General features: G+C 41.7%; 2 protein-coding genes and 1 pseudogene across 2 annotated transcripts; 1 reads left to right on the top strand and 2 right to left on the bottom strand.

The window, feature by feature from the left end:
• Window positions 1–442: 442 nt before the first annotated feature.
• Window positions 443–27,020, top strand: LOC104095590 (pentatricopeptide repeat-containing protein At3g09040, mitochondrial). Its single transcript, XM_070199980.1, has 5 exons — window positions 443–4,275; window positions 5,161–5,350; window positions 25,659–25,726; window positions 26,110–26,557; window positions 26,774–27,020. The coding sequence occupies exon 1, from the start codon at window positions 667–669 to the stop codon at window positions 3,778–3,780; it is 3,114 nt and encodes a 1,037-aa protein (XP_070056081.1). The 5' UTR covers window positions 443–666; the 3' UTR covers window positions 3,781–4,275; window positions 5,161–5,350; window positions 25,659–25,726; window positions 26,110–26,557; window positions 26,774–27,020.
• LOC104095622 (G-type lectin S-receptor-like serine/threonine-protein kinase B120) lies at window positions 5,069–11,069 on the bottom strand (annotated as a pseudogene).
• On the bottom strand, window positions 10,897–12,085 carry LOC104095608 (uncharacterized). The gene is made up of 2 exons (XM_018770495.3): window positions 11,574–12,085; window positions 10,897–11,420 (listed from the first exon to the last, which is right to left on the bottom strand). The coding sequence occupies exons 1-2, from the start codon at window positions 12,009–12,011 to the stop codon at window positions 11,118–11,120; spliced, it is 741 nt and encodes a 246-aa protein (XP_018626011.1). The 5' UTR covers window positions 12,012–12,085; the 3' UTR covers window positions 10,897–11,117.

Raw genomic sequence — 27,020 nt, 5'->3', positions numbered from 1 at the left:
CCCCAAATATGGTCGTTGAAGTTTAATTAAGACTTGAACTTATCGTTTATCGTTTTATCTCCTATGGAGTAATGTTACAAAACTTGTTTAAGTGTGTTCACTGAAATGAAGGGTAGCCTTAGAGTAACGGTAAAGTTGTTTCCGTCTGATCTATATGTCACGGGTTCGAACTGTGGAAGTGGCCACTAATGTTTTGTATTTAGGTGAGGCTGTCTATATCACACCCTTGAAGTGCAGCTCTTCCCCGAACCCTGCATCCTTTAGTGATCGCTGAAATCAACCTTTTATAAATATTATTCCAGCAAGAATAAGTGCACCTCGGGAAACTTAATTATTCAGGAATAACATTATATTACTGAAATTAATATTAGGGATTTCGAACAAATGAATATAGCAATATGTTACTCTTATCAAATTATGTAAAAGCTTAGAACTTATTATAGGAGAATTTCATTCTGTGCGAGACAAAAAGTTAAAGAAGAGTTTTAACTTATTTGATATTCTCACTACTATCAAATTATGTAAAGCTGATTACAGATAAATTATCTGTAGTAATAGTAAATTGGGAGGTGACCTGGTAATTATTGTACTCGTAAAACTTTCTCTATACATATTAACCCGCCAAAACGGCCCAAACGAATTTCTGTCCGACTCGGAACCGAGTCGATGCGTCACAAAACCTCTCTTAAGCTTTTCCCTCTCAGAAAACATTCTCTACTTCTCCATAACCGTTGCAAATTCTCGGCGACACAGCCCCGAATTGAAAACCCAAAACCCCTATCATCTCCAAGTACTCTCCTTTACAACAATCTCCTGAAAATATGCCAGCAGGAATGCAAAAAACTTCAGTCCCGCCATTTGTTCGACGAATTGCCCCAGAAAGCAGCACGTGCATCGAAAGCTTGCAAAAGCATCCATGTGCAAAGCCTGAAACATGGGATTGCATCAAAAGGACATCTGGGGAATGCCATTGTGGATTTATACGCCAAATGTGGAGACATGGTTTCGGCTGAGAAAGCATTTTTTGTGCTCGAAAACAAGGATAGCATGGCTTGGAATTCGATTTTGTTGATGTATTCGAGACATGGGTTGTTAGAGAATGTCGTAGAAGCGTTTGGGTCAATGTGGAATATTGGGGTGTGGCCGAATCAGTTTAGTTATGCTATTGTTTTATCCGCATGTGCTAGGCTAGCGGATGCTGAGCTTGGGAAACAAGTGCATTGTAGTGTGATGAAAACAGGGTTTGAGTTTGATTCCTTCACTGAAGGTTCTCTTATTGATATGTATGCAAAATGTGGCTATTTGATTGATGCTCGGAGGATCTTTGATGGGGTGGTGGAGCCGGACAATGTTTCTTGGACTGCAATGATTTCTGCTTATGTTAAAGTAGGTTTACCTGAAAAAGCGATGGAAGTTTTTGAGGAGATGCAGGAACGAGGGTGTGTGCCGGATCAAGTGGCATCCGTGACCATCATAAATGCATGTGTGGGGTTAGGAAGGCTTGATGATGCTCGTCAGTTGTTTTCGCAGATGGCTAGTCCGAATGTTGTGGCATGGAATGTGATGATTTCAGGGCATGCCAAGGGAGGGAAAGAGGTGGAAGCTATACAGTTTTTCCAGGACATGATTAAAGCTAGCATTCGACCCACACGTTCTACCTTGGGAAGTGTTTTGAGTGCAATTGCAAGCGTTGCAAATCTGTCCATTGGCTTACAGGTCCATGCTTTAGCAGTTAAGCAGGGATTAGAATCCAACGTCTACGTAGGTAGTTCTTTGATTAATATGTATGCCAAATGTCAAAAGATGGAAGCTGCAAGTGAAGTATTTAACAGCTTGGGAGAGAAAAATGAAGTGTTGTGGAACGCATTGCTTGCAGGTTATGCACAGAACGGCAGTGCTTGTGAAGTTGTCAAGTTATTCAGGAATATGAGACTTTCTAGTTTTGAAACCGATGAATATACTTACACTAGTATACTGAGTGCATGTGCTTGTTTGGAAGATATGGAAATGGGGCAGCAGCTTCATTCTATTATCATTAAGAATAAGTTTGGATCTAATTTATTTGTCGGAAATGCTTTAATAGACATGTATGCCAAATGTGGTGCTCTAGGTGATGCCAGGCGGCAGTTTGAGCAAATGCTAACTCGAGATAATATTTCTTGGAATGCGATAATAGTTGGATATGTTCAGCAAGAAGAAGAAGAAGAGGCTTTTATCATGTTCCAAAAAATGGTATTGGAGAGAGTTGTTCCTGATGAGGCATGTTTGGCCAGCGTACTCAGTGCCTGTGCCAATATACAAGATCTCAATAAAGGGAAACAAGTTCATTCCCTGCTGGTGAAATATGGTCTAGAAAGTGGCCTTTTTGCTGGAAGTTCCCTTGTTGACATGTATTGCAAGTGTGGTAACGTAACTTCTGCCAGTGAGGTTTTCTTTTGCCTTCCTGATCGAAGTGTGGTGTCTACTAATGCTTTAATATCTGGTTATTCTCAGACAAATATTAATTACGCGGTGCATTTATTCCAGAATATGCTTGTTGAAGGACTAAGACCTTCAGAGGTGACATTTGCTAGTATTCTTGACGCATGTAGTGGCCAGGTTTACATGCTTGGGAGGCAACTGCACTCTTTCATTTTAAAGCTTGGGTTTTCATATGACGATGAATTCTTGGCAATCTCTTTGATAGGCATGTATTATAACTCCGGAAGATTAGAAGATGCAAGATTGCTTTTCTCAGAGTTTACAAAATTAAAGAGCCCAGTTCTATGGACTGCTATGATATCTGGCAATATTCAGAATGACTTCTGTGAGGAAGCTTTGCTTGGTTATCAGGAAATGCGCAAGTTTAATGTCATGCCAGATCAGGCAACTTTTGCTAGTGCCCTAAAAGCATGTTCGACCTTGGCTTCTATGCAGGATGGCAGGAAACTCCACTCTCTCATTTTCCATACTGGTTTTGACACAGATGAATTGACTGCTAGCTCCCTAATAGATATGTATGCTAAATGTGGGGATGTTAAAAGTTCAGTGCAAGTATTTAGTGAAATGGCGAGCAAGAAAGACGTTATCTCATGGAATTCTATGATAGTTGGCTTTGCAAAAAATGGTTTTGCGGAAGATGCACTGAAAATCTTTGAAGAAATGAAGAGAGCATCTGTGAAGGCTGATGATATCACATTCCTTGGGGTTCTCACTGCTTGTAGCCATGCAGGAATGGTATCTGAAGGTCGTCAAATCTTCAAGGATATGACTAGCCACTATGATGTTCGGCCACGAGTAGATCACTGTGCCTGTATGGTTGATCTGCTTGGTCGTTGGGGTAATCTCAAAGAGGCAGAGGAGTTTATTGAGAGATTAGATTTTGAACCAGATGCTATGATTTGGTCTGCTTACCTTGGTGCTTGCAAAATCCATGGGGATGATATAAGGGGGCAGAAGGCTGCTGAGAAGCTTATTGAGTTGGAACCCCAAAATTCTTCTTCATACGTACTGCTATCTAATATATATGCTTCATCAGGCAATTGGCGTGGGGTTAACTTCTTAAGGAAGGAAATGAAAGAGAAAGGAGTGAGAAAGCCCCCTGGCTGCAGTTGGATTATAGTGGAGCAGAAAACAAATATGTTTGTTGCAGGGGATAAATTTCATCCATGTGCTGGTGAAATTCATGTACTTTTGAAAGTTTTGACTGCTTTAATGAAAGATGAAGGCTGTTTTTTTGATATAGGATCTGTAATGGATAGTGATGAGCTTGAGTCCATTTTGTCTTTATCTCAAGAGTAATCGAAGACCCAAGAATCTATGTTAGATAGACTCAAGCAGAGCTATCCTAGTGATCCTCTTAGCGGAACTGGGCGTTTTCTCCCTCTTGGCGAACTGGATGTTTTCTTATGCTTCATTTGAAATGGCACCAGCCCGTGCTTGAACCCATGAAATGTACACTAGACAAGCTCCGATACTGAGAATCTATGATGAAGTTCTCCCATTGGTTGGCCGAAGACCTGTCCTGAAAGGATAATTCCTTGAATGTCGGCTTTAAGAGGGTTCAAATGTTATTTTTGTTCAACACAATTTCTTGATGCATGACAAAGAAACAATAAGGCTCGCAAGGTTCCGAATCTTATTTTAATATTTAACAGACAAGTTGTGGACACAGATATTGCTTCAAAACCTTGCTCGAAGTGAACCACTCTAACTGATTATCTTGAAGAATTTCGAACGTCTGCACTACCAAAATCCTTGCTTAACAGCACCACCAAAATCCTTGCTTAACTTTCTGTAAGTTACATTAATTACCTGCTAACAAGTGATCTTATTTTCTTGTCCTAATGATACATTCCCCAGAATAAATTTATCACATTAGTCAGAGGATATAGTGCTATCTTCATTGCTGGAACTTATCTCTAAAAAATATCTTTTTTGTTACATCTATACGTTTGGTGTAAAGAGAAGATTAATCTTTTGAAAAACACCTGGAGTTCATACACCCTGGTTCTACATCCTTTTGACACCATCTTGACATAATCCCTCCCCTTAAGTTCTCAATAGGAGGAAAATAATCAAAAGACCTAAAATCTAATAGTTGATTACTTTGATCCTTTCTGTGGCCCATCAATTTGTACATCTCTCCCAGCACAGCCAGTGCATCCTTGTCAGCCTATCTTTAAGTTATCTTTCTTTTTGATCTCTCATTGCCCTAGATTTCTTTATATGAATTTGCATAGTCGACATTCAAGATATGTAATTAACCAACATCATGGCAATATAAATAGCCAAACAGTCCACTCCAATAAATATCAAATGGAAGCTGCAAACAACATACACCTTGATTGTTCTACACAATTGGACAAAACCATCACCAAGGAATACGCATGTGATCCTTGGATGTAAAAATCACTGTGAAGAAACTGACATCAAATGCATTTTCCCACAAACCCAAACGACCACATTCTGAGAGATTGGTCACAGCCTACAGTCTAAAGAAATCAGGATTCAAACTTGGACAAGGACAAGGACTGTAATCACATTGAGGGTCCCAAACAGATAAAAAAGTTCAGCAGATATAGTAAAGTTAACGTCCTTCAACATTTGAAATAGAAAAAGAATTTCTGGAGCAAGGTGAAAAATTTGGATCATCAGGGCTTCTGTCTTTGTTATATGCAGGTCGCTTACGCGAAGGAAGAATTGTGTCACTGCAGAGCATGGAAACAATTGTAGCTGTATTTGGCCTATCATTTGCATGTTCTTGCACACAAAGCAAGCCCACAAGGATGCATCTAACAACTTGTTCTGTTTCAAGTGAACCAGCCTCCTTTGGATCTGAAAACTCCAGTATCTTCCCTTCATTCCACAGGTGCCATGCCTAAATCCATTGATGTTTCACTTTTAATTAGTTCTATCACTTGAAATATGGTATGGGATAGAGTATATTCAAGTATGAGAAAATGAAAAATCCTTCCAGTTTTACATGGTCCAGGAGGTCGGAGTGAGAAAAGCTACTGTTTCTTTTATTGCTGATAATCTCTAACAATATGACACCAAAACTGAAGACATCCGACTTCTCAGAAAAAATACCTTGTATTGCATATTCAGGTGACATGTAACCACTGCATTGGAGCACAGAAACTTAATACTTTCAGGTCATGACACTTGGTACATAAATATATATGATTAAGACACGACCAGGTTGTGGGGGAAGTACAATTTAGTTCAGATGAATTTCACTGCTAGGAACAATACTTACTAGGTACCAGCAATCCTGTTGGTGTTTGCTATAGTTTGATTCCCTCCAAAAATCCTAGCCATTCCAAAATCTGAGATTTTGGGATTCATATCTTCATCTAAGAGAATATTGCTTGCCTTGAGATCTCTGTGAATGACTTTTAGTCGTGAATCACAATGCAGATAAAGAAGCCCTCTAGCAATCCCTTCAATGATGCTATATCGTTGATTCCAGCTCAACGCCGCCTTATCATCAGATCTTGATCCTGCCAAGCACACAAATTAATGACAGAAATTTGTTGCTTTGGATTCTCAACTCACCTTAATTAACCATCATTCATCAAGAAAACTATTACTCTTCTTAATTAGCTCACCGAAGATGAAAACATCTAAGCTTCTGTTGGACATGTATTCATAGATGAGCAACTTTTCCTCCCCATGAATGCAAAAGCCCATCAATTTGACTAAGTTTCTGTGTTGAAGTCTGGAAATTAGTTTAACCTCATTTTTTAACTCCTCTACGCCTTGTCCTGAGCTCCTCGAAAGTCTTTTTATAGCAACCTCTTGTCCATTTGGTAATACCCCCTATATATGAATCACACATGACTTCAAGTTATAAGCAAATATGTTTTTTCTGCTGAAGGATGATTAAAACACGCACGTGATACCTTGTAAACAGGTCCAAATCCCCCCTCTCCAAGTTTATTTCAAGGGCAAAAGTTTTTAGTAGCAGTTTCTATGCACTTGAAGCTGAAAACTGGTAACTCTGAACTGCTACCTTGAGTAAAACTTTTATGAAGCAAATTTGCTGCTGAAGTGTGTTTTGAAGCTATCCTTCCTCTGCAAGAAGGGATTAGACTCCCAATGCCTGATAAAAGCTAGTAAAAATTAAAAATTGTCTCCAAAAGGTAGCAAAAGGTTGTGCCTCTGAACCGCTTAAGATCTGTAAAACTTGAATGCTTTTTACCTCTTTTTTACTAGGCCTACTGTTGCTGAAACGATAATTGCAATACGGGCTCCCATTTGCCTCCTCTTATCTGCATGACAAAAGGCAACTTGATATAAAAAAATAAAAATAAAACATGAAGCCTAAATGTGATAAAACAAAAAATGATGTCTCAGGTTCAAATTCCAGTAGAGGAAAAAAAACTACTAGGTGAATTTTCTCATTTATCTAAGCTTTGGTGAGCAGAATTTTCCTGATATTTGTGCTGGTGAGAGTTAACAAGTACCTGGTGAAATAGTTTAAGTGTGCGCTAGTTGGCTCATACACCATTATCATTTAAAAAAATCTAGAATGTGAATCCATCAAATGATTAGAGATGGATAACATAGGCAGACTACTAACCTTCGTGTAGAAAACAACAACAACAACAACAACAACAACAAAATAAAAAAATAGTGAGTTCCCATAAGTGGAGTTTGGGGAGAGTAAGATATACGCAACCTTACTCCTACCCTGCAAGGGCAGAGAGGCTATTTCCGATAGACCCTTGGCTAAAGAGAGATTAAAAAGAATGACAACAAGTAGGAACAACAATAAGATAGAAAGAAAACCGAAGCCAAGATAACAGTTAAAAGCTAGGTAGTAATAGCAATCTATGAATAAAAAGATATCATACTAACACTAATGCTATCGAACTGAGGAATGCTCGACTACCTACTAATCTTCTACCCTAATCCTCAACCTTCACACCCTCCTATCAAGGGTCATGTCCTTAGTAAGCTCGAGTTGTGCCATGTCCCGCTTAATCACCTCTTCCCGAGACTTCTTAGGCCTATCTCTACCCTTCTTGATATCCACCAAGGTTAACCTCTCACACATCCTAACTGGAGCTTCTATGCTTCTCCTCTTAATATGCCCGAACCATCTCAACCTTGCTTCTCGCATCTTATCCTCCGTGGGGCCACTCCCACCTTATCTCGAATATTATTCTTAACCTTATCTAACCTAATATGCCCACACATCCACCTCAATATCCTCATTTCAGTTACTTTCATCTTCTGGACATGAGAGTTCTTGACCAGCCAACACTTTGCCCCATATAACATAGTCGGTCTAATCACTACCTTGTAGAACTTACCTTTAAGTTTTAGTGGCACATTCTTATCACACAAGACTTCGAAAGCGAGCCTCCATTTCATCCATCCTGCACCGATACGATGCGTGACATCCTCATCAATCTCCCCATCACCTTGTATTATAGACCCAAGGTACTTGAAACTTTCTCTCCTGGGGATGACTTGTGTATCAAGCCTCACATCTATGTCCGTTTCCTAAGTAACTTCGCTAAACTTGCACTCCAAGTACTCCGTCTTGGTCCTGCTCAGCTTGAAGCCTTTAGACTCAAGAGTCTGTCTCTAAACCCCCAGCCTTTAGTTCAGCCACCTGCATCTTGTCAATCCGAACTCATCATCCGCAAATAACATACACCATAGTACCTCCCCTCGAGTGTATCGTGTAGGCTTATCCCTAATGCAACCTCATCACAATCGGGAAGTGTTCTGAGTCTCCTCCCGCTGTCCTCGCTTGTGTCTTAGCTCCATCATACATGTCCTTAATCACTCTAATGTAGGCTATAGGAACACTTTTAGCCTCTAAGCACCTCCATAGAACTTCTCTCGGTACTTTATCCTATACTTTCTCTAGGTCAATGAACACCATATGCAAGGCCTTCTTCATTATCCTGTACTACTCCACCATTCTCCTCACCAGATGAATGGCTTCCGTAATCGAACGACCCGACATGAACCGAACTAGTTCTCGGAAATAGACACAGTCCTCCTCACCCTCCCTTCCATCACCCTCTCCCAAACTTTCGTTGTATGACTTAGCAGCTTGATACCCCTATAGTTGTTGTAATTGTGGATATCACCCTTCTTCTTGTACAACGGAATCATCGTACTCCACTTCCACTCTTAGGCATCTTCTTCGTCCTAAAAATGACATTAAACAACCTAGAGAGTCATTTCAAGTCTACCTTACCCGCACTTTTCCATAATACTACCGGGATTTTGTTTGGCCAGGTTGCTCTACCCCTGCTCATGCTATGCATCACCCCCTCGACCTCCCCCACTCTTATGTGCCTACTGTATCCAAAGTCTCGATGACTCCTGGAGTGCTCCAAATCACCCAGCAAAATGTTCCTATCCCCCTTTTATCCAAGAGTTTATGGAAGTATGATTGCCACCTCCGCCTGATATGTGCCTTATCCATCAGAAATCTACGCTCCTCGTCTTTAGCAATTCACTTAATCCAGATCATGGGCCTTCATTTCTCTCACTTTGGCCAGCCAATACAACTTCTTATCCCCGCCTTTCTCCCAAGCTCTTCATATAAATGTCCAAACGCCACAGTCTTAGCCGTAGTAACCGTTAACTTTGCCTCATTCTTAGACTTCTTATACCACTCTTTGTTGGATCCTCTTCTCCAGCTCGTCCATGCTCTCTACTAGCTTCAAATGCACCGCTTTCTTGGCTTTTACTTTGCCTTGGACCTCTTCATTCCACCACCAATTCCCTTTGCGGCCACCAGAGAAATCCTTCGAGACCCCTGACACCTCTCTCGCAGCTTCTCTAATACAGTTTGATGTCGTGGTCCACATACATCTCGCGTCTCCACTGCTCCTCTAGGCCCCCATAGCCAGTAACTTCTCCCCCAACTCCTGAGCTTTGTCCTTAGTCAAGGCATCCCACCTATCCTAAATAGACCAAACACAACCCTCTTTTTCCTTGTCCGCATGATCACCAAGTCCATAACCATTAGCCTATGTTGAGTAGATTCTCACTCGGGATGACCTTGCAATTCGTGCATAAACCTCTATCACACCTCCTAAGAAGTAGATAATTAATTTGGGTCTTGACCACCGTACTCCGTGTTCATAGAAAATATATAGAGGAAAAAGGAAAGATGACAAACCAAATCCAAAATGAATTGAAAGTTTCGTTCAAGTATTAATAGAATGAGATGTTATAGAGAAGATTAGTGTATTTACCAAGTTGGGAATGTGTCAGCCGAATGTATAGTCGCTCTCCACCATGGGAGAACTCTTGGAGATCAATCAGATCTTTTCCCCAAATCATGCAGCTTATTCCATCCACATAAGCATGTGCCAAACAAGAACAATTCTTCAAGCAAGAATCTTGGCATTCCATTTTATCCCAAGTAAGTAGGTAATGTGAGAAATCTGGTAGTTTCATCCCTAAAACTGGTAAAAATACATCCCTCTTCCTCTCATCATCATCAGAATTTGGACTTGTCTCCTCCCACTGGAATTTTGCTCTCCAAACATAACCACTAGTCCAATTGTTGGTTTTTGATAAAAGAAACTAAGGGAAATAACAGGGGAAGATGACAGAAAAATAAAAGCAGTATATTGTAATAGATGTAAAAGGAACTCTAACTGAAACTTCTATTTTTTTTAGAAGGTAACATAACTGAAAATTCTATTATATTTCACTGCATCTGGACTACAATTTATAAGAGAAATACTAACTTAAAAGACCTAAAAATCAGCACAAAATCTGCTGAAAATAACAAACTCCTAGAGACTAGTTCACTCCTAAAGACTAGTTCAAAATTATTTAAAATTCAAACTAAATTACTGCTGTAAATAACTCTTAAGCTGAAGCAATAAAATAATTTTACTGAGAGCAACTTCTAAAGCATATTTCTAACATTCCTTGCTTTTGAAGCTGCAAATTCTAAATTTATGCCTTGTAAACCTTTAATTGGAATCGACTTTGTACGTAAATCTGCCAACTGATCTTTGGACTTGTAGTAAATTGAGTTTTCTATTTTGTGGCATCTCATGTTTGTCAATGAAATAAGTTGGCTCTTTTTTCGGCTTCATTTGCATCTTACCTTGAGGTTTGTCAACTTTTTTCCAGATTTGTATTTTGCCTTGAGGCTTGTCAACTTTCTTCCATATTTTGTTTCTCTGAAATGTTGACTTCTTCTTTGCCTCATTTTCACATATGTCCTCAGTTGGAGGATTATCTGCACTTTGTAGATTCTTTTGGCTCCATTTTTCATCTTCTGTTGGATCAAATGAGAAGTTTTTACCTCTCATTTTAATCCTTAAAATCTCAAGTCCTGTTGCATCATAAATGAAACAATGTTTATCTTCAAAGGATACTTTAAATCCTTTTTTCATTAGTTGTTCAACACTCAATAAATTTTGCTCAATATCAGGAACATAAAGAACATTTGAAATTTGCTTAGTACCTGAATTTGTTGCGATTGCAATAGTTCCTTTTCCTTTAGCAAGAATATAATCACCATTCCCAATTCGGACTTTCTTATTTCCCATAGACGTGAACTCTTTGAAAAGATTTATGTCATATGTCATGTGGTTTGTACAACCACTATCAATCAACCAAAGTTCAGATTTTTTGGTTTAAAGAAAAGTTGCCACAAACAAGTGATCTTCTTCTTCTTCATTGACGACTTGGGCATCTACTTCATGCTTTTGATATTTGGCTTTGCAAATTACAGCTTCATGACCAATTTGGTTGCAAATTTTGTACTTTGCATCTGGCCTCTTCCAACATTTGAACGGTGGATGACCTTTGTTGCCACATTGCTGGCAAGGTGGGTAATTTTTCTTTGCATTATTACCCTTGCTTTGAGTTTTGTGGTTGGCTTCCAAGGCTCCTTCAACCATACCATCTTGCCTCATAAGCTTCCCTTGCTCTTGTGCCTGTAATGTATTTAACAATTCTGCCAAGGTAATCTTTGATAGATCCTTTATATTTTCCAAGGTAGTTATGGATACTTCGTATTTTTCAAGCACCGTAACAAGAATGTTTTCAACAATTCTTGAATCTTTAAATTTAGTACCAAGCAACCTTACCTTGTTAACAATGCCAAGCAACCGATCTGAGTATTCTTTGACGGTCTCAGATGCTTTCATTTTCTGCAACTCGAATTCCCTTATTAAATTCAATACCTTCATGCCTCGTATTCTTTCATCTCCTGTATATTCTTCCTTTAGATAATCCCAAATTTCTTTTGCTGATTTGAGAGCCATAACTCTCGTGAAAATTGTTGCAGACACACCAGCAAATAAAGTTGCTTTCGCCTTTGATTTCCTGATTTTCTTTTCCTTGTGACTCTTGATCTGGGCCACAGTGAGATTGTTAGGCAGCGGAAGAACATCATAATCCTCTTCCACGGCATCCCAAAGATCTAAAGCCTCCAAGTAAGTCTCATTTCTCACTGCCCACAATTGGTAATTTTCACCATCAAAGACTGGAGGAGCCAATTGAGAAAAACTCGTTTCAGTCTCCATCTCACTCAAGAAAAGATTTTACTTAGGTCCCTTAAAAAAATGTCTCTTGATACCAATTGTTGGTTCTTGATTAAAAAAAAAACTAAGGGAAATAACAGGGGAAGATTTTATTTTATTTCACTGCATTTGGACTACAATTTATAAGAGAAATACTAACTTAAAAGATTTAAAATTTAGCACAAAACCTGCTGAAAATAACAAACTCTTAGAGACTAGTTCACTCCTAAAGACTAATTCAAAATTATTTAAAATTCAAATAAAGTTACTGCAGTAAATAACTCTTAAGCTGAAGCAGTAAAATAATTTTACTGAGAGCAACTTCTAAAGCATATTTCTAACACCAATTCCCCTTTTCCATTCACTCATAGACTTTGGTTCATAACCCTTGAAACATCTGCTATTGGTGAATCATTATTCTTGCAACTTCCAGAAGGCCCACATGTGTTATACAAGTCACATTTACCTTTAGGTACTACCTGCATCTTTAACCATTTGTTATTTTCTGCATCCCAATCCTTGCTCCCCAGGAATCTAAGTATATCAATGTTGGAGAAGAGTAATTGAGTATACCATAAGAAAAATGAAGCGTCTCCCCTTTATTATTCGTAAGTTGTTGAAAGCCATTGTTGTAGTCTTTAGTCATGCTAGGCACTCCTATGAAACTTCCCCGATTTCACTGTCCTAATCGAAAATGCTTCGACGAGCCATTTAAAACGATAACTTGTACAAGTTTCTGAGGATCCAGCTGCAATGCGATGGTAGAACTTCCCAATGATGGATTGTTATCATCTTTACAAGATGTAACAATTATTTGTTTCTCTGTTCTAGTATTCAGCCCCATCTTCATACGAAGAAAGAGCGTGTCGGATGGATGATTGAAGCGCTCCCATAACACTACTGGTTCATTCAACTTGTTCTCCTGAAGAACAAGATTGCCTTAATAATGGTGTTGTTGGATGTTAAACTAACTTGTGTAGACCAGAACACTGTCATATTTGTTTTTTATCATGATCCACAAGGACCAAATTGCCATCCGCTTGCAATCATAAGAACTCTATTTGATCCAATTAATGGTTTCTCGCACGGTTTGCAACCCATGCAACTTTTTCAGTTGGTAATCCTTTGTACTATATCCCTACATATCGCCCTTGGGATCCATTAGGACTGAAGAATCCAAGCTCAAAGATACCTCCTGCTGAAACTACAGTGTGACCATCTACAACTTGTTCATTCATTAATATGGTGTATGTTGCTAAACAAATTTGATGTAGGATTATAGGACATAGATAAGGAATTAGAAGGACTATGATTAACTTTCTAACAGTGCTAGCCATGTGATTCCAGATGCTAATTCTCAAAAAACAATGACGAATTTGTACTGCTTGGAAGCATCTCACGAAAAATCAACAGAACTTGAATACAAAAAAACATATGTGGATACAATATGAATTAATGTCATTCTCAAGAAAGTAGTTTCTTACTTCGATTATGATTTATGAAATATTCCTTGTGAAGTTTTGTGATATATTACTATTTACTAGGTCCAAGGATGATAGTTATTAGACCAAACTGAATAACCTTTTTGTGGGTTTTCTCCTGGAGGACGTAAAACATTGCAGGTGGAAATGTAACGACCCGACCGGCCGTTTCGAGAGTCGTAGCCACGTTCCCCTTTTTCTGTTCATTTTTGTACTTCACTGTTGCTTTATGACTTGTCGGGTTAGTTGGTTCGGGTTCGGAGAGAATTCAGAGTGAATTGAGACACTTAGTCTCTTAATTGAAAGCTTAAGTTGGAAAAGTTGACCGGATGTGGACTTATATGTAAACGGCCTCGGATTGGAATTTTGATGTTTCCGTTAGCTCCGTTGGGTGATTCTGGACTTAGGAACGTGTCCGGATTGTGATTTGGAGTTCCAGAAGTTGCAGTGGATTCCGATTCCGTTTAATAGGTTTCAGCGTCATTTGTAGAATTTGAAAATTTCGAAATTCATTAAGCTTGAATCCTTGTGTAATTCGTGTTTTTGATGTTGTTTGAGGTGATTTGAGAGTTCGACTAAGTTCGTATTAGGATATAAGACTTATCTGTATGTTTGGTTGAGGTCCTGGGAGGCTTCAGGTTGATTTCGGGTGGCTAATGGATCAAGTTTTGAAGTTGTAGGCTTGCTGAAGGTTTTCCACTGCTGGTGTAATCGCACCTGCGTAGTGGGAATGTCACGATCCAAAAATTTTCACCGACGGGACCGTGATGGCGCCTAACATTTCACTTGCTAGGCAAGCCAACGTTAGAAAAATCGTTAAACCAATTCCTTATTTTCATTCAGTAAATAACTATAATTAACTAAGATGAAATATAATAAGTGCGGAATATCATAAAACTGTATTAATTACTACCGCCTGGATCTGGAGTCACAATTCACGAGAATTCTAGAATTTACTACAAGTAATAGTCTGAAAGAAATATAACTGTCTGAATGAAAGAAAACAGTAGGACATAAAAGATAGACGGGGATTTCAAGGTCTGTGAACGCCGACCGATCTACCTTGAGTCTCCGGACAGCGGACCAGTAGCGAATCTCGATCAACCTGAGCCGGTATCAAAATCTGCACAGAAAGTGCAGAGTGTAGCATCATTACAACCGACCCCATGTACTGGTAAGTGTCGAGCCTAACCTCGGCGAAGTAGTGACGAGGCTAGGACAAGACACCCACACCACATATAACCTGAACAATATAATCCTGCTAGTGGAACCAACACTAAATAAAGAAATGACATGAAAATAATGGGAAGGGAACATACAGTGGGGGAATACAACATAAAGAGTGAGAATAATGAAAAGACAGAATTAAACCGAAAATCCTTAAACGAATTGAGCAATTAAAACAGCAAGAAAAACTGCACGGCATCACCCTTCGTGCTTTTACTCTCAACCTCACCAAATAATAAATAAGAGTGCACGACATCACCCTTCGTACTTTTACTCTCTTCCTCACAATATAAATAATTCATGCATGGCATCACCTTTCGTGCTTTACACTCTTTCTCACAATATAAATAAATCATGCACGACATCACCCTTCGTGCTTTACACTCTTCCTCACAATATAAATAAATCATGCACGGCATCACCCTTCGTGCTTTACAGTCTTCCTCACAATTCACAGAATCATTAACAACGGATAAAGAGAAGTTTCACAAAGAAATCAATAATTTATCAATGATTACTTTCACAATTTAACATCTCAACCTTGAATCAATATTCACAATTTTATCAACCTTGGTGGAACCGGATACAAGTCTCTCAACATTTCAACAACAACAATAAGCATGGATAACAAGATTTAAGACTACAAATTTGCAAGAATAAAATTTCACTCGCATGTTATGACTCGACTACAACGCATAGATGCTCGTCACCTCAACTATACATTGTATTCAACAACAAAACACGTAGCAAATACTCACACAATACCTATTCCCTCAAACCAAAGTTAGACACGACCCTTACCTTGCTCCGAAGGCCACTTAATTCTCAATCATAGCTTTTCCTTTGGAATTCACCTCCAAGCCACTCGTATCTATTCAAAAATGACTCAATAATATCAAATATTGCTAAAGGAATCAATTATATTTCATAAATTTAAATTTCCCAAATTTTCCTCCAAAAAGTCGAAAAATCGACCTGGGCTCACTTGGTCAAAACTCGAGGTTCGGACCAAAATCCTTTTACTCATTCACCCCCGAGCCCGAATATGTAATTAGTTTTGGAATCCGACCTCGAATTGGGGTCTAAATCCTCAAATTCCCGAAATCCCTAGTTTCTACGCTAACCCCTAATTATACCGTGAAAACTCTAGAGTTTTGGTTGAAAATTCAAGAAATGTAATGGGTAATTGAAAGAAAATGGTTTAGAATCACTTACCAACAATTTGGGGAAGAAATGGATCTTGAAAAATCGCCTATCACCGTTTGGTTTTTGAGAAAATGAATTTTTGGCTAAAATCCCGTTTTTGGATTCTGTTAAGTGCTGGGCGACAGTGTTCATCGCGTTCGCGAGAGCACTGTCGCGTTCGCGATGGGTACTGGCTGCCAAGCCTACGCGTTCGCGATGGTTACTCCCCCCTGGCCTTCGCGATCGCGAGGCATTGCTCGCGTTCGCGATGAAGGAACGACTGACTCCCCCTCCCCAATGTCTAACACTACGCGTTCGCGATGGGCTTGTCGCGTTCGCGAAGGGTAACGCCCTCATCGCTTTGCGTTCACGACCAAACCTTCGCGTTCGCGAAGAAGAAATCTTCCGCTGCCCAGTTTACTTTTCGCGTTCGCGAGAGTACCTTCGCGAACGCGAAGAAGGACATGCCAGAACACCTGCTGCAGCAAAATATCAGATTTTCAAAGTCCAAAACATCTCGTGCCCTATCTGAAACTCACCCGAGCCCTCGGGGCTCCAAACCAAACATGCACACAAGTCTAAAAACATCATACGAACTGGCTCGCGCGATTAAATCGCCAAAATAACACCTAGAACTACGAATTTAGCACCAAATCAAATGAAATTCTCAAGAACACTTTAAAATTTCTATTTTCTCAACTGGACGTCCGGATCACGTCAAATCAACTCCGTTTCTCACCAAATTTCACTGACAAGTCTTAAATATCATAATGAACATGTACCGGGCTCCGGAACCAGAATACGGATCCGGTACTATCAATGCCAAACATCAATCAATTCTTAAAAATAATTATTTTTAGACTTTTAATTTTCATCAAAAATTCATAACTTGAGCTAGGGACCTCCGAATTCGATTCCTGGAATACGCCCAGGCCCATAATTCGATACGGACCCACCAGGATCGTCAAAATACGGATCCGGGCCCGTTTACAAAAAAATATTGACCGAAGTCAACTAAAATTAACTTTTAAGGCATAAATTCTTATTTTCATCAATTTTCAATGTAAAAGCTTTTCGGAAACCTGTCCCTGCGCACGCAAATCGAGGAGGGTAAAAATGAGATTTTTAAGGCTTAAGAGCGCAGATTCGAGTTCTAAAGCATAAGATGACCTTTTGGGTCATCACATTCTCCACCTCTAAAACAACCGTTCGTCCTCGAACGGACATAGAAAAGTACCTGGGCTGGTGGAAAGGTGGGGATATCTACTCCGCATTCAGACTAGGACTCCCAAGTAGCTGCCTCAATAGGCTGACCTCTCCGCTGCACTCGAACTGAAGGGTAACTCTTTGATCTCAACTGGCGAACTTGCCGGGCTAGAATTGACACCGGCTCCTCCTCGTAAGTCAAATCCTTGTCCAACTGGACAGAGCTGAAATCTAACATATGGGACACATGGAATACCGGATGAACAACTGCTAAACTAGGTGGCAATGCAAGCATGTAAGCCACCTCTCCCACTCTTTCCAGAATCTCAAAAGGTCCGATATACCTAGGGCTCCACTTGCCCTTCTTTCCGAACCTCATTACACCCTTAATAGGTGATACCCGAAGTAACACTCTCTCTCCGACCATGAATGCAACATTACGAACTCTACGGTCGGCATAACTCTTCTCCCTGGACTGAGCTGTGCGAAGTCGATCCTGAATAATCTTGACCTTATCCAAGGCATCCTGTACTAAGTCTGTGCCTAACAACCGAGCCTCTCCCGACCCGAACCACCCAACTGGCGACCGACACCGCCTACCATATAACGCCTCATAGGGAGCCATCTGAATGCTCGACTGGTAGCTGTTGTTGTAGGCGAACTCTGCAAGGGGCAAGAACTGATCCCACGATCCTCCGAAGTCTATAACACAAGCGCGGAGCATATCCTCCAAGATCTGAATAGTACACTCGGACTGCCCGTCCGTCTGAGGATGGAATGCTGTGCTCAACTCAACCTGCGTACCCAACTCACGCTGTACTGCCCTCCAAAAGTGCGAGGTAAACTGCGTACCTCAATCAGAAATGATAGACACGGGCACACCGTGAAGACGGACAATCTCACGAATGTAAATCTCTGCCAACCGCTCCGAGGAATAGGTAACTGTCACAGGAATGAAATGCGCTAACTTAGTCAGCCTGTCCACAATAACCCAAACTGCATCGAACTTCCTCTGAGTCCGTGAGAGTCCAACAACAAAATCCATAGTGATACGCTCCCACTTCCACTCAGGAATATCTAACCTCTGAAGTACACCACCAGGCCTCTGATGCTCACACTTTACCTGCTGGCAATTTAGGCACCGAGCTACATAGGCAACTATATCCTTCTTCATCTGCCTCCACCAATAATGCTGTCTCAAGTCCTGATACATCTTGGCGGCGCCCGGATGAATAGAATATCGGGAACTGTGGGACTCCTCAAGGATCAACTCACGAAGTCCATCCACATTAGGCACACAAATACGACCCTGCATCCTCAAAACTCCGTCATCTCCAACAGTAACCTGCTTGGCACCACCGTGCCGCACTGTGTCTCTAAGGACAAGTAAATGCGGATCGTCATCCTGCCAACCTCTGATGCGCTCAAACAAAGAAGACCGAGTGACTGTACAAGCTAGAACACGGCTGAGCTCAGAAACATCTAACCTTACGAACTGGTTGGCCAAGGCCTGAACATCCAATGCAAGCGGTCTCTCACCAACTGGAATATATGCAAGGCTACCCATGCTGACTGACTTTCTACTCAAAGAGTCGGCCACCACGTTGGCCTTCCCGGGATGATACAATTTGGTGATATCACAATCTTTCAATAGTTCCAGCCACCTCCTCTGCCTCAAATTGAGTTCCTTCTGCTTGAACAAATACTGCAAGCTCCGATGATCAGTGAATACCTCACATGGCACGCCGTAAAGGCAGTGCCTCCAAATCTTCAGCGCGTGAACAATGGCTGCCAGCTCTAGATCATGAACATGGTAATTCTTCTCGTGAACCTTCAGCTGCCGTGAAGCATATGAAATAACCTTGCCACCATGCATCAATACCGCACCCAGGCCAATACGAGATGCGTCACAATATACTGTATAAGATCCTGAACCTGTGGGTAACACCAATACCGGTGTCGTAGTCAAAGCTGTCTTGAGCTTCTGTAAGCTCGCTTCACACTCGTCTGAACACCTGAACGGGGCACCCTTCTGGGTCAATCTAGTCAACAGGGCTGCTATGGATGAAAACCCCTCCACAAATCGACGGTAATAGCCCGCCAAACCCAGGAAACTACGGATCTCTGTAGCTGATGTGGGTCTAGGCCAGTTCTGGATTGCCTCAATCTTCTTAGGATCCACCTGAATACCTTCTGCTGATACAACGTGACCCAAGAAAGCAACTGAACTCAACTAAAACTCGCATTTTGAGAACTTAGCATATAACTGGCTGTCTTTCAGAGTCTGAAGAACGATCCGAAAGTGCTGCTCATGCTCCTCTCGACTGTGGGAGTAGATCAAGATATCATCAATAAACACAACCACAAAGGAATCCAAGTAGGGTTTGAACACCCGGTTCATCAAATCCATGAATGTTGCTGGGGCATTTGTCAGCTCAAATGACATCACTAGAAATTCATAATACCCATACCAAGTCCGAAAAGATGTCTTAGGAACATCGGATGCCCTAATCCTCAACTGATGGTAGCCAGATCTCAAATCAATCTTTGAAAACACCATGGCACCCTGAAGATGATCAAATAAATCATCAATCCTCGGCAATGGATACTTGTTCTTGATGGTGACTTTGTTCAACTGTCGATAATCTATACACATCCTCATCGATCCATCTTTCTTCTTCACAAACAACACAGGTGCACCCCAGGGCGAGACACTAGGTCTAATGAAGCCCTTATCAAGCAAATCTTGCAACTGCTCCTTCAATTCTTTCAACTCTGGTGGGGCCATGCGATATGGCAGAATGGAAATAGGCTGAGTGCCCAGAGCCAAATCAATGCAGAAATCAATATCCCTGTCGGGTGGCATCCCTGGCAGGTCTGCAGGAAACACCTCTGGAAACTCACAAACAACCGGCACCGAATCTATGGAAGGAACCTCCGCACTAGAATCGCGGACATAAGCCAAATAAGCTAGACACTCCTTCTCGACCATATGCCGAGCCTTCACATAAGAGATAACCCTGCTAGCAGAATGGCCAAGATTCCATCTCCACTCTAATCGAGGCAACCCCCGCAAGGCTAAGGTCACCGTCTTGGCATGACAATCTAGTATAACATGATAAGGTGACAGCCAATCCATACCCAGTATGACATCAAAATCAACAATGTCGAGAAGTAGAAGATCTACACGAGTCTCAAGACTCCCAAGGGTGACCACACACGAACGATAAACACGATCTACAACAATAGTATCTCCCACTGGTGTGGACACATACACAAGAGCACTCAAAGAATCACGGGGCACAACCAAATAGGAAGCAAAATAGGATGACACATAGGAGTAAGTAGATCCCGGATCAAATAGAACTGAAGCATCTTTACTGCAAACTGAAACAATACCTGTGATAACAACGTTAGATGACTCAGTCTCAGGCCTGGCTAGGAAAGCATAACATCGGAGCTGGGCCCCACCACCTTGAACTACGTCCTTGGGACGACCTCTAACTGGCTGGTCTCCACCTCTAACGGCCTGACCTCCACCTCTAACAGTCTGGCCTCTACCTCTGGCTGCTTGACCCTTGCCTCTGGCTGGCTGAGCAGGTGGTGCAACAACTGGTGTTGGGACCATGGCACGCGAACTCTGATGCTGTGAGCTGCCCGTTGCTCGAGGGAAAAATCTAGCAATGTGCTTCGGATCACCACAAGTATAACATAATTTCAGCTGCTGTGACTGCTGACCCTGAAGCTGGCCCTGTCGACCTGAATAACCACCCTGATAACTCTGGAGTGGAGGTGCACTAATAGGAGCTGGTGGTGCACTGTAGGCTAGCTAGTCGGAATAATGCATCTGAGAGCCACGACCACCTGAGGCACCATGGGATGCCTGGAGCGCTGAATGAAACGGCCTAGAAGGATGGCCTCTACCAAAAGTACTCCTGCCTCTAGGTGAGGCACCACTGAACTCACCGGAATGACGAGGTCTCTTGTTAGACCCTTGACCTCCCTGAGTAAGATCCAGTTCGACTCGTCTGGCGACATTAGCAGCCGCCTGAAAAGAAATCTCACTCCCCGTTTCCTTAGCCATTTGCAATCTGATAGGCTGGGAAAGTCCATCAATAAACCTCCTCACCCTCTCTCTCGATGGGAAGCAGAAGAATAGCATGAAGGGCCAAATCCACAAAAAGGGTCTCATACTGAGTAACAGTCATACTGCCCTGCTGGAGACGCTCAAACTGACGGCGACGCTCCTCTCTCAATGTGATAGGCACAAACTTTTCTATGAAGAGCTGAGAGAATTGGTCCCAAGTAAGAGCAGGCGACCCAGCTGGTCTGGTCAACAAGTAATCTCTCCACCATTTCTTGGCGGAACCAGTCATGTGAAATGCACCAAAATCGACCCCATTTGTCTCCACTATACCCATATTCCGTAAAACCTCGTGACAGCTGTCAAGATACTCCTGGGGGTCCTCTGAAGGAGCATCACTGAAGTGAACAGGAAAGAGCTTGATAAACCTGTCCAATCTTCATAAAGCCTCGGAAGACATAGCTGGCCCACCTCCGACCTGTGCTGCAATAATCGGCTGAACTAATCCGACTGGCTGAGCTGCTGGAGCCTGATACTGGGGAGCTATTTGCTCCGGAGCGGGAGTGGTGGGAGTCTAGGCTCCTCCTCCAGCCTGAGAGACTGCTGGTGCCATGGGAAATGCGCCAGTCTGGGCAACGCTCTCTATAAGGCCCACCAAACGGACCAAAGCGTCCTGATGTACTAGGGTAGCAATGAACCCCTCCGGAACCTGAGCTGGTCCGGCAGGAACAGTCTGGGCTGGAACCTCCTCGTCAAGCTCTATCTGAGGCTCCACTGCTAGGGCTGCTGCTCAGGCTCTAGGCTGAGTCCTGCCCCTGCCTCTGGCACGGCCTCGGCCTCGACCTCTGCCCCGCATAGGAGCTGCCACTGGAGGCTCTGGCTGCTGCTCAGCTGAGGAAGCGGTACGTGTTCTCGCCATCTGCGAGAAAATAAGAGTAGAAGAGTTCAATCAGTATTGAGAAAGCAAAATCGCACGACAGAGAAGAATAAAAGTGAAACTTGTTCCTAAACTTCATAGCCTCTTGAAGATAAGCACAGACGTCTCCCTACCGATCCTCCAGACTCTACTAAGCTTGCTCGTGAATCGTGAGACCTAGGCAACCTAGTGCTTTGATACCAACTGTCATGACCCAAAATTTTTCACCGACGGGACCGTGATGGCGCCTAACATTTCACTTGCTAGGCAAGCCAACGTTAGAAAAATCGTTAAATCAATTCCTTATTTCCATTCAGTAAATAACAATAATTAACTAAGATGAAATATAATAAGTGCGGAATATCATAAAACTGTATAAATTACTACCGCCCGGATCTGGAGTCACAATTCACGAGCATTCTAGAATTTACTACAAGTAATAGTCTGAAAGAAATACAACTGTCTGAATGAAAGAAAATAGTCGGACATAAAAGATAGACGGGGACTTCAAGGTCTGTGAACGCCGACATATCTACCTTGAGTCTCAAAACAGCGGACCAGTAGCGAATCTCGATCAACCTGAGCCGGTATCAAAATCTGCACAGAAAGTGCAGAGTGCGGCATCATTAGAACCGACCACATGTACTGGTAAGTGTCAAGCCTAGGACAAGACACCCACATATAACTTGAACAATATAATCCTGCTAGTGGCACCAACAGTAAATAAAGAAATGACATGGAAATAATGGGAAGGGAACATACAGTGGGGGAATACAACATAAAGAGTGAGAATAATGAAAAGACAGAATTAAACCGAAAATCCTTAAACGAATTGAGCAATTAAAACAGCAAGGAAAACTGTACGGCATCACCCTTCGTGCTTTTACTCTCAACCTCACCAAATAATAAATAAGACTGCACGGCATCACCCTTCGTGCTTTTACTCTCTTCCTCACAATATAAATAATTCATGTACGACATCACCCTTCGTGCTTTACACTCTTCCTCACAATATAAATAAATCATGCACGGCATCATCCTTCGTGCTTTACACTCTTCCTCACAATATAAATAAATTATGCACGGCATCACCCTTCGTGCTTTACACTCTTCCTCACAATTCACAGAATCAATAACGGATAGAGAGAAGTTTCACAAAGAAATCAATATTTCATCAATGATTTCTTTCACAATTTAACATCTCAACCTCGAATCAATATTCACAATTTTATCAACCTTGGTGGAACGGAATACAAGTCTCCCAACATTTCAACAACAACAATAAGCATGGATAACAAGATTTAAGACTACAAATTTGCAAGAATAAAATTTCACTCGCATGCTATGACTCGACTACAACGCATAGATGCTCGTCACCTCAACTATACATTGTATTCAACAACAAAACACGTAGCAAATACTCACACAATACCTATTCCCTCAAGTCAAAGTTAGACACGACACTTACTTTGCTCCGAAGGCCACTTAATTCTCAATCATAGTTTCTTCTTTGGAATTCATCTTCAAACCACTCGTATCTATTCAAAAATGACACAATAATATCAAATATTGCTAAAGGAATCAATTATATTTCATAAATTTAAATTTTCCAAATTTTCCTCCGAAAAGTCGAAAAATCAACCTCGGGCGCGCTTGGTCAAAACCCGAGGTTCGGGCCAAAATCCTTTTACCTATTCACCCCCGAGCCCTAATATGTAATTAGTTTTGGAATCCGACCTCAAATTGGGGTCTAAATCCTCAAATTTCCGAAATCCCTAGTTTCTACCCTAACCCCTAATTCTACCATAAAAACTCTAGATTTTTGGTTGAAAATTCAAGAAATGTAATGGGTAATTGAAAGAAAATAGTTTGGAATCACTTACCAACAATTTGGGGAAGAAATGACTCTTGAAAAACCGCCTCTCACCGTTTGGTTTTTGAGAAAATGAATTTTTGGCTAAAATTCCGTTTTTGGATTTTGTTAAGTGCTGGGCGACAGTGTTCATCGCATTCGCGAGAGCACTCTCGTGTTCGCGATGGGTACTGGCTGCCAAGCCTACGCGTTGGCGAGACCCAGCTCGCGTTCGCGATGGTTACTCCCTCCTAGCCTTCGCGTTCGCGAGGCATTGCTCGTGTTCGCGATGAAGGAACGACTGACTCCCCCTCCCCAATGCCTAACACTATGCGTTCGCGATGGGTTTGTCGCGTTCGCGAAGGGTAACTCCCCCATCGCTTCGAGTTCGCGACAAAGCCTTCGCGTTCGCGAAGAAGAAATCTTCCGCTGCCCATTTTACTCTTCGCGTTCGCGAGAGTACCTTCGCGGACGCGAAGAAGGACATGCCAGAACACCTGCTGCAGCAAAATACCAGATTTCCAAAGTCCAAAACATCCCGTGGCCTATCCGAAACTCACCCGAGCCCTCGGGGCTCCAAACCAAACATGCATACAAGTCAAAAAACATCATACGAACTGGCTCGCGTGATCAGATCGCCAAAATAACACCTATAACTACGAATTTAGCACCAAATCAAATGAAATTCTCAAAAACACTTTAAAATTTCTATTTTCTCAACTGGACGTCCGAATCACGTCAAATCAACTCCGTTTCTCACCAAATTTCACAGACAAGTCTTAAATACCATAATGAACCTGTACCGGGCTGCGGAACTAGAATATGGACCCGGCACTAACAATGTCAAACATCAATCAATTCTTAAAAACAATTAATTTTCAGACTTTTAAGTTTCATCAAAAATTCATAACTTTAGCTAGGGACCTCCGAATTCGATTCTGGGCATACGCCCAGGTCCCATAATTCGATACGGACCCACCGAGATCGTCAAAATACGGATCCGGGCCCGTTTACCAAAAATATTGACCGAAGTCATCTAAAATCAACTTTTAAAACACGGATTCGATACGCATATTGCGCAACCGCAGATGCGGCAGAAGGGCCACAAAAGCGGATTGGGCCTTGAAGCTTGACTCCGCAGAAGCGGAGATTTGTCTCGCAGAAACGAGTGCGCTGGTGCGGAAAAATGGGGCGCAAGTGTGGAGTTTGGCGCAGAAGTGGTCTATGGGGGCGCACCTGCGAGACCGCAGAAGCGTCTAAGTTGTAAATGCGAGACTTCGCGATTTTGGCTTCATTTCATCATTTTGTGCTCGGATTCTGGAGATTTGAGAGGGATTTTCAAGTGGAATTCTTTAGGTAAGATCCTTATGTCCATTTTTCTTCAAGAATTAGGTTTTCCCACTGATATTTCACCTAGATGGCGTGTTTTTGAGGTGTAATTTGGGGGTTTAAGGCTAGGGATTTAGAGAATGAACTTTGGGGATTTGAATGACCATTTGGTGTCGGATTTTGATAAATTTGGTATGGTTAGACTCGTGAGTGAATGTGCTTTCTGATTTTATGACTTTTGTCGGATTTCGAGACGTTGGCCTGGGGATCGGGTTTGGGCCGATTTCGAATTTTGCCTATAATTTCGTATTTTTCTTGTGGAATTGATTCCTTTAGACTATATTGATTGTATTGTACTGCTTGTGGCTAGATTCGGTACGTTTGGAGATCGATTTGAGGGGCAAGGACATTTTGGAGTAGAGTTTAGCCCGAATTGAGGTAAGTAACACTTTCAAACTTGGTTCTGAGAGTTCGAAACCCCGAATTATGTGTTATATGATTGGTATGGAGGTGACGCACATGCCTAGTGACAGACGTGCGGGCGTGCACCGTGAGAATTGTGACCTGGATGATTTTATAGCACCGTATAACGATTCTATATTGATGATATCCATGTTTTCATCATGTGATAAAGTAATTAAGCTGTTAATCATGTTAGATATCATGTTTAGACTTTGTGCAGGTACTGTTGGGACCCATAGTGGTCGTTTCTTGCTGTCACTTTAGTGATTTCATTAATATTACGTACTGAGTTATATTCATTCATTTCATATCATATCTCAGTCTCAGTTATTTATTGATACATCATATCATTGTTTCAGGCTAGTTTTCATGATATTGTGAGTCCGTGAGTGAGACTGGAGAGGTTGATGACTGAGTGAGGCCAAGAGCCTGATTATGAGTGATAGTTATGGGATCGGGCTGCACGCTGCAATGGTTATACTGATTTATGATAGCGCTTGGGCTGAAGGAGCCCATCCGGAGTCTGCACATACCTCCAGTGAGCGCGGTTGATATTATTGAGGGATGGATCTTCCCTGGACATGGATCTTGTCCGAAGCATTTTATACATGGAGATGGATCTTCTCCACGGGCTGGATTTTCCCTACTCGGTGCTAGGTGACTGATGGTCAGTGATGTATATATTCCGGGATGTATCTTCCCTGAGTCGTTTGGGCCATATACAGTACCGAGTGATTTGAGCATTGACACTGTGAGCACATGAGGTTGTCAGCATGGTGCATCACATACAGCATGTGCATTGGCATGGTATAAGTAGAGTTATATTTTTCATATCATTCAGATTTAATCCATTTTGCTGTTTTAAGATATCTATCGAATTTGAAAGTATGTCTACATTTCTGCACTGTTATTTTTTGTATTGAACTGTGCCGGTTGAGTACGTCACTACTTTCAGCCCACAATTTGGGTATATTACTTATTGAGTTGGTTGTACTCACGCTACACCCTGCACCTCGTGTGCAGATCCAGGTACTTCTGGTTACGGCGGCTGCTGAGTGAGGAGTCGAGATCTCGGAGATTATCGAGGTAGCTGCATGGCGTTCGCAGACCTTGACTCTCATTCATTTTCTTTATCTGTATTTCAGTTCTTATTCCTCAGACATTGTAGTAGACTATATCCTTGTATAGATGCTCATTTACTCGGTGATACCCCGATTTTTGGGAGAGATTTGTATTGCGTTGTGGTTTATTTCGGTTTTTAAATGGTTTC

Source organism: Nicotiana tomentosiformis, chromosome 4 (genome assembly GCF_000390325.3).
Source record: "Nicotiana tomentosiformis chromosome 4, ASM39032v3, whole genome shotgun sequence".
NCBI classification, from domain to species: Eukaryota; Viridiplantae; Streptophyta; class Magnoliopsida; order Solanales; family Solanaceae; genus Nicotiana; species Nicotiana tomentosiformis.
Note: the sequence above shows the minus strand (reverse complement) of the source record. Positions and strands in the feature narration are given on the sequence as shown.

What these genes read in the sequence shown, in the direction of transcription:
- LOC104095590 (XM_070199980.1), top strand. Translation starts at nt 667, where the DNA reads ATGCGTCACAAAACCTCTCTTAAGCTTTTCCCTCTCAGAAAACATTCT.
- LOC104095608 (XM_018770495.3), bottom strand. Translation starts at nt 12,011, where the DNA reads ATGGAGACTGAAACGAGTTTTTCTCAATTGGCTCCTCCAGTCTTTGAT. An exon ending in TGCTTGGCATTGTTAACAAG is followed by an intron (nt 11,421 to 11,573) that starts GTAAGGTTGCTT and finishes AATACATTACAG; the next exon opens with GCACAAGAGCAAGGGAAGCT.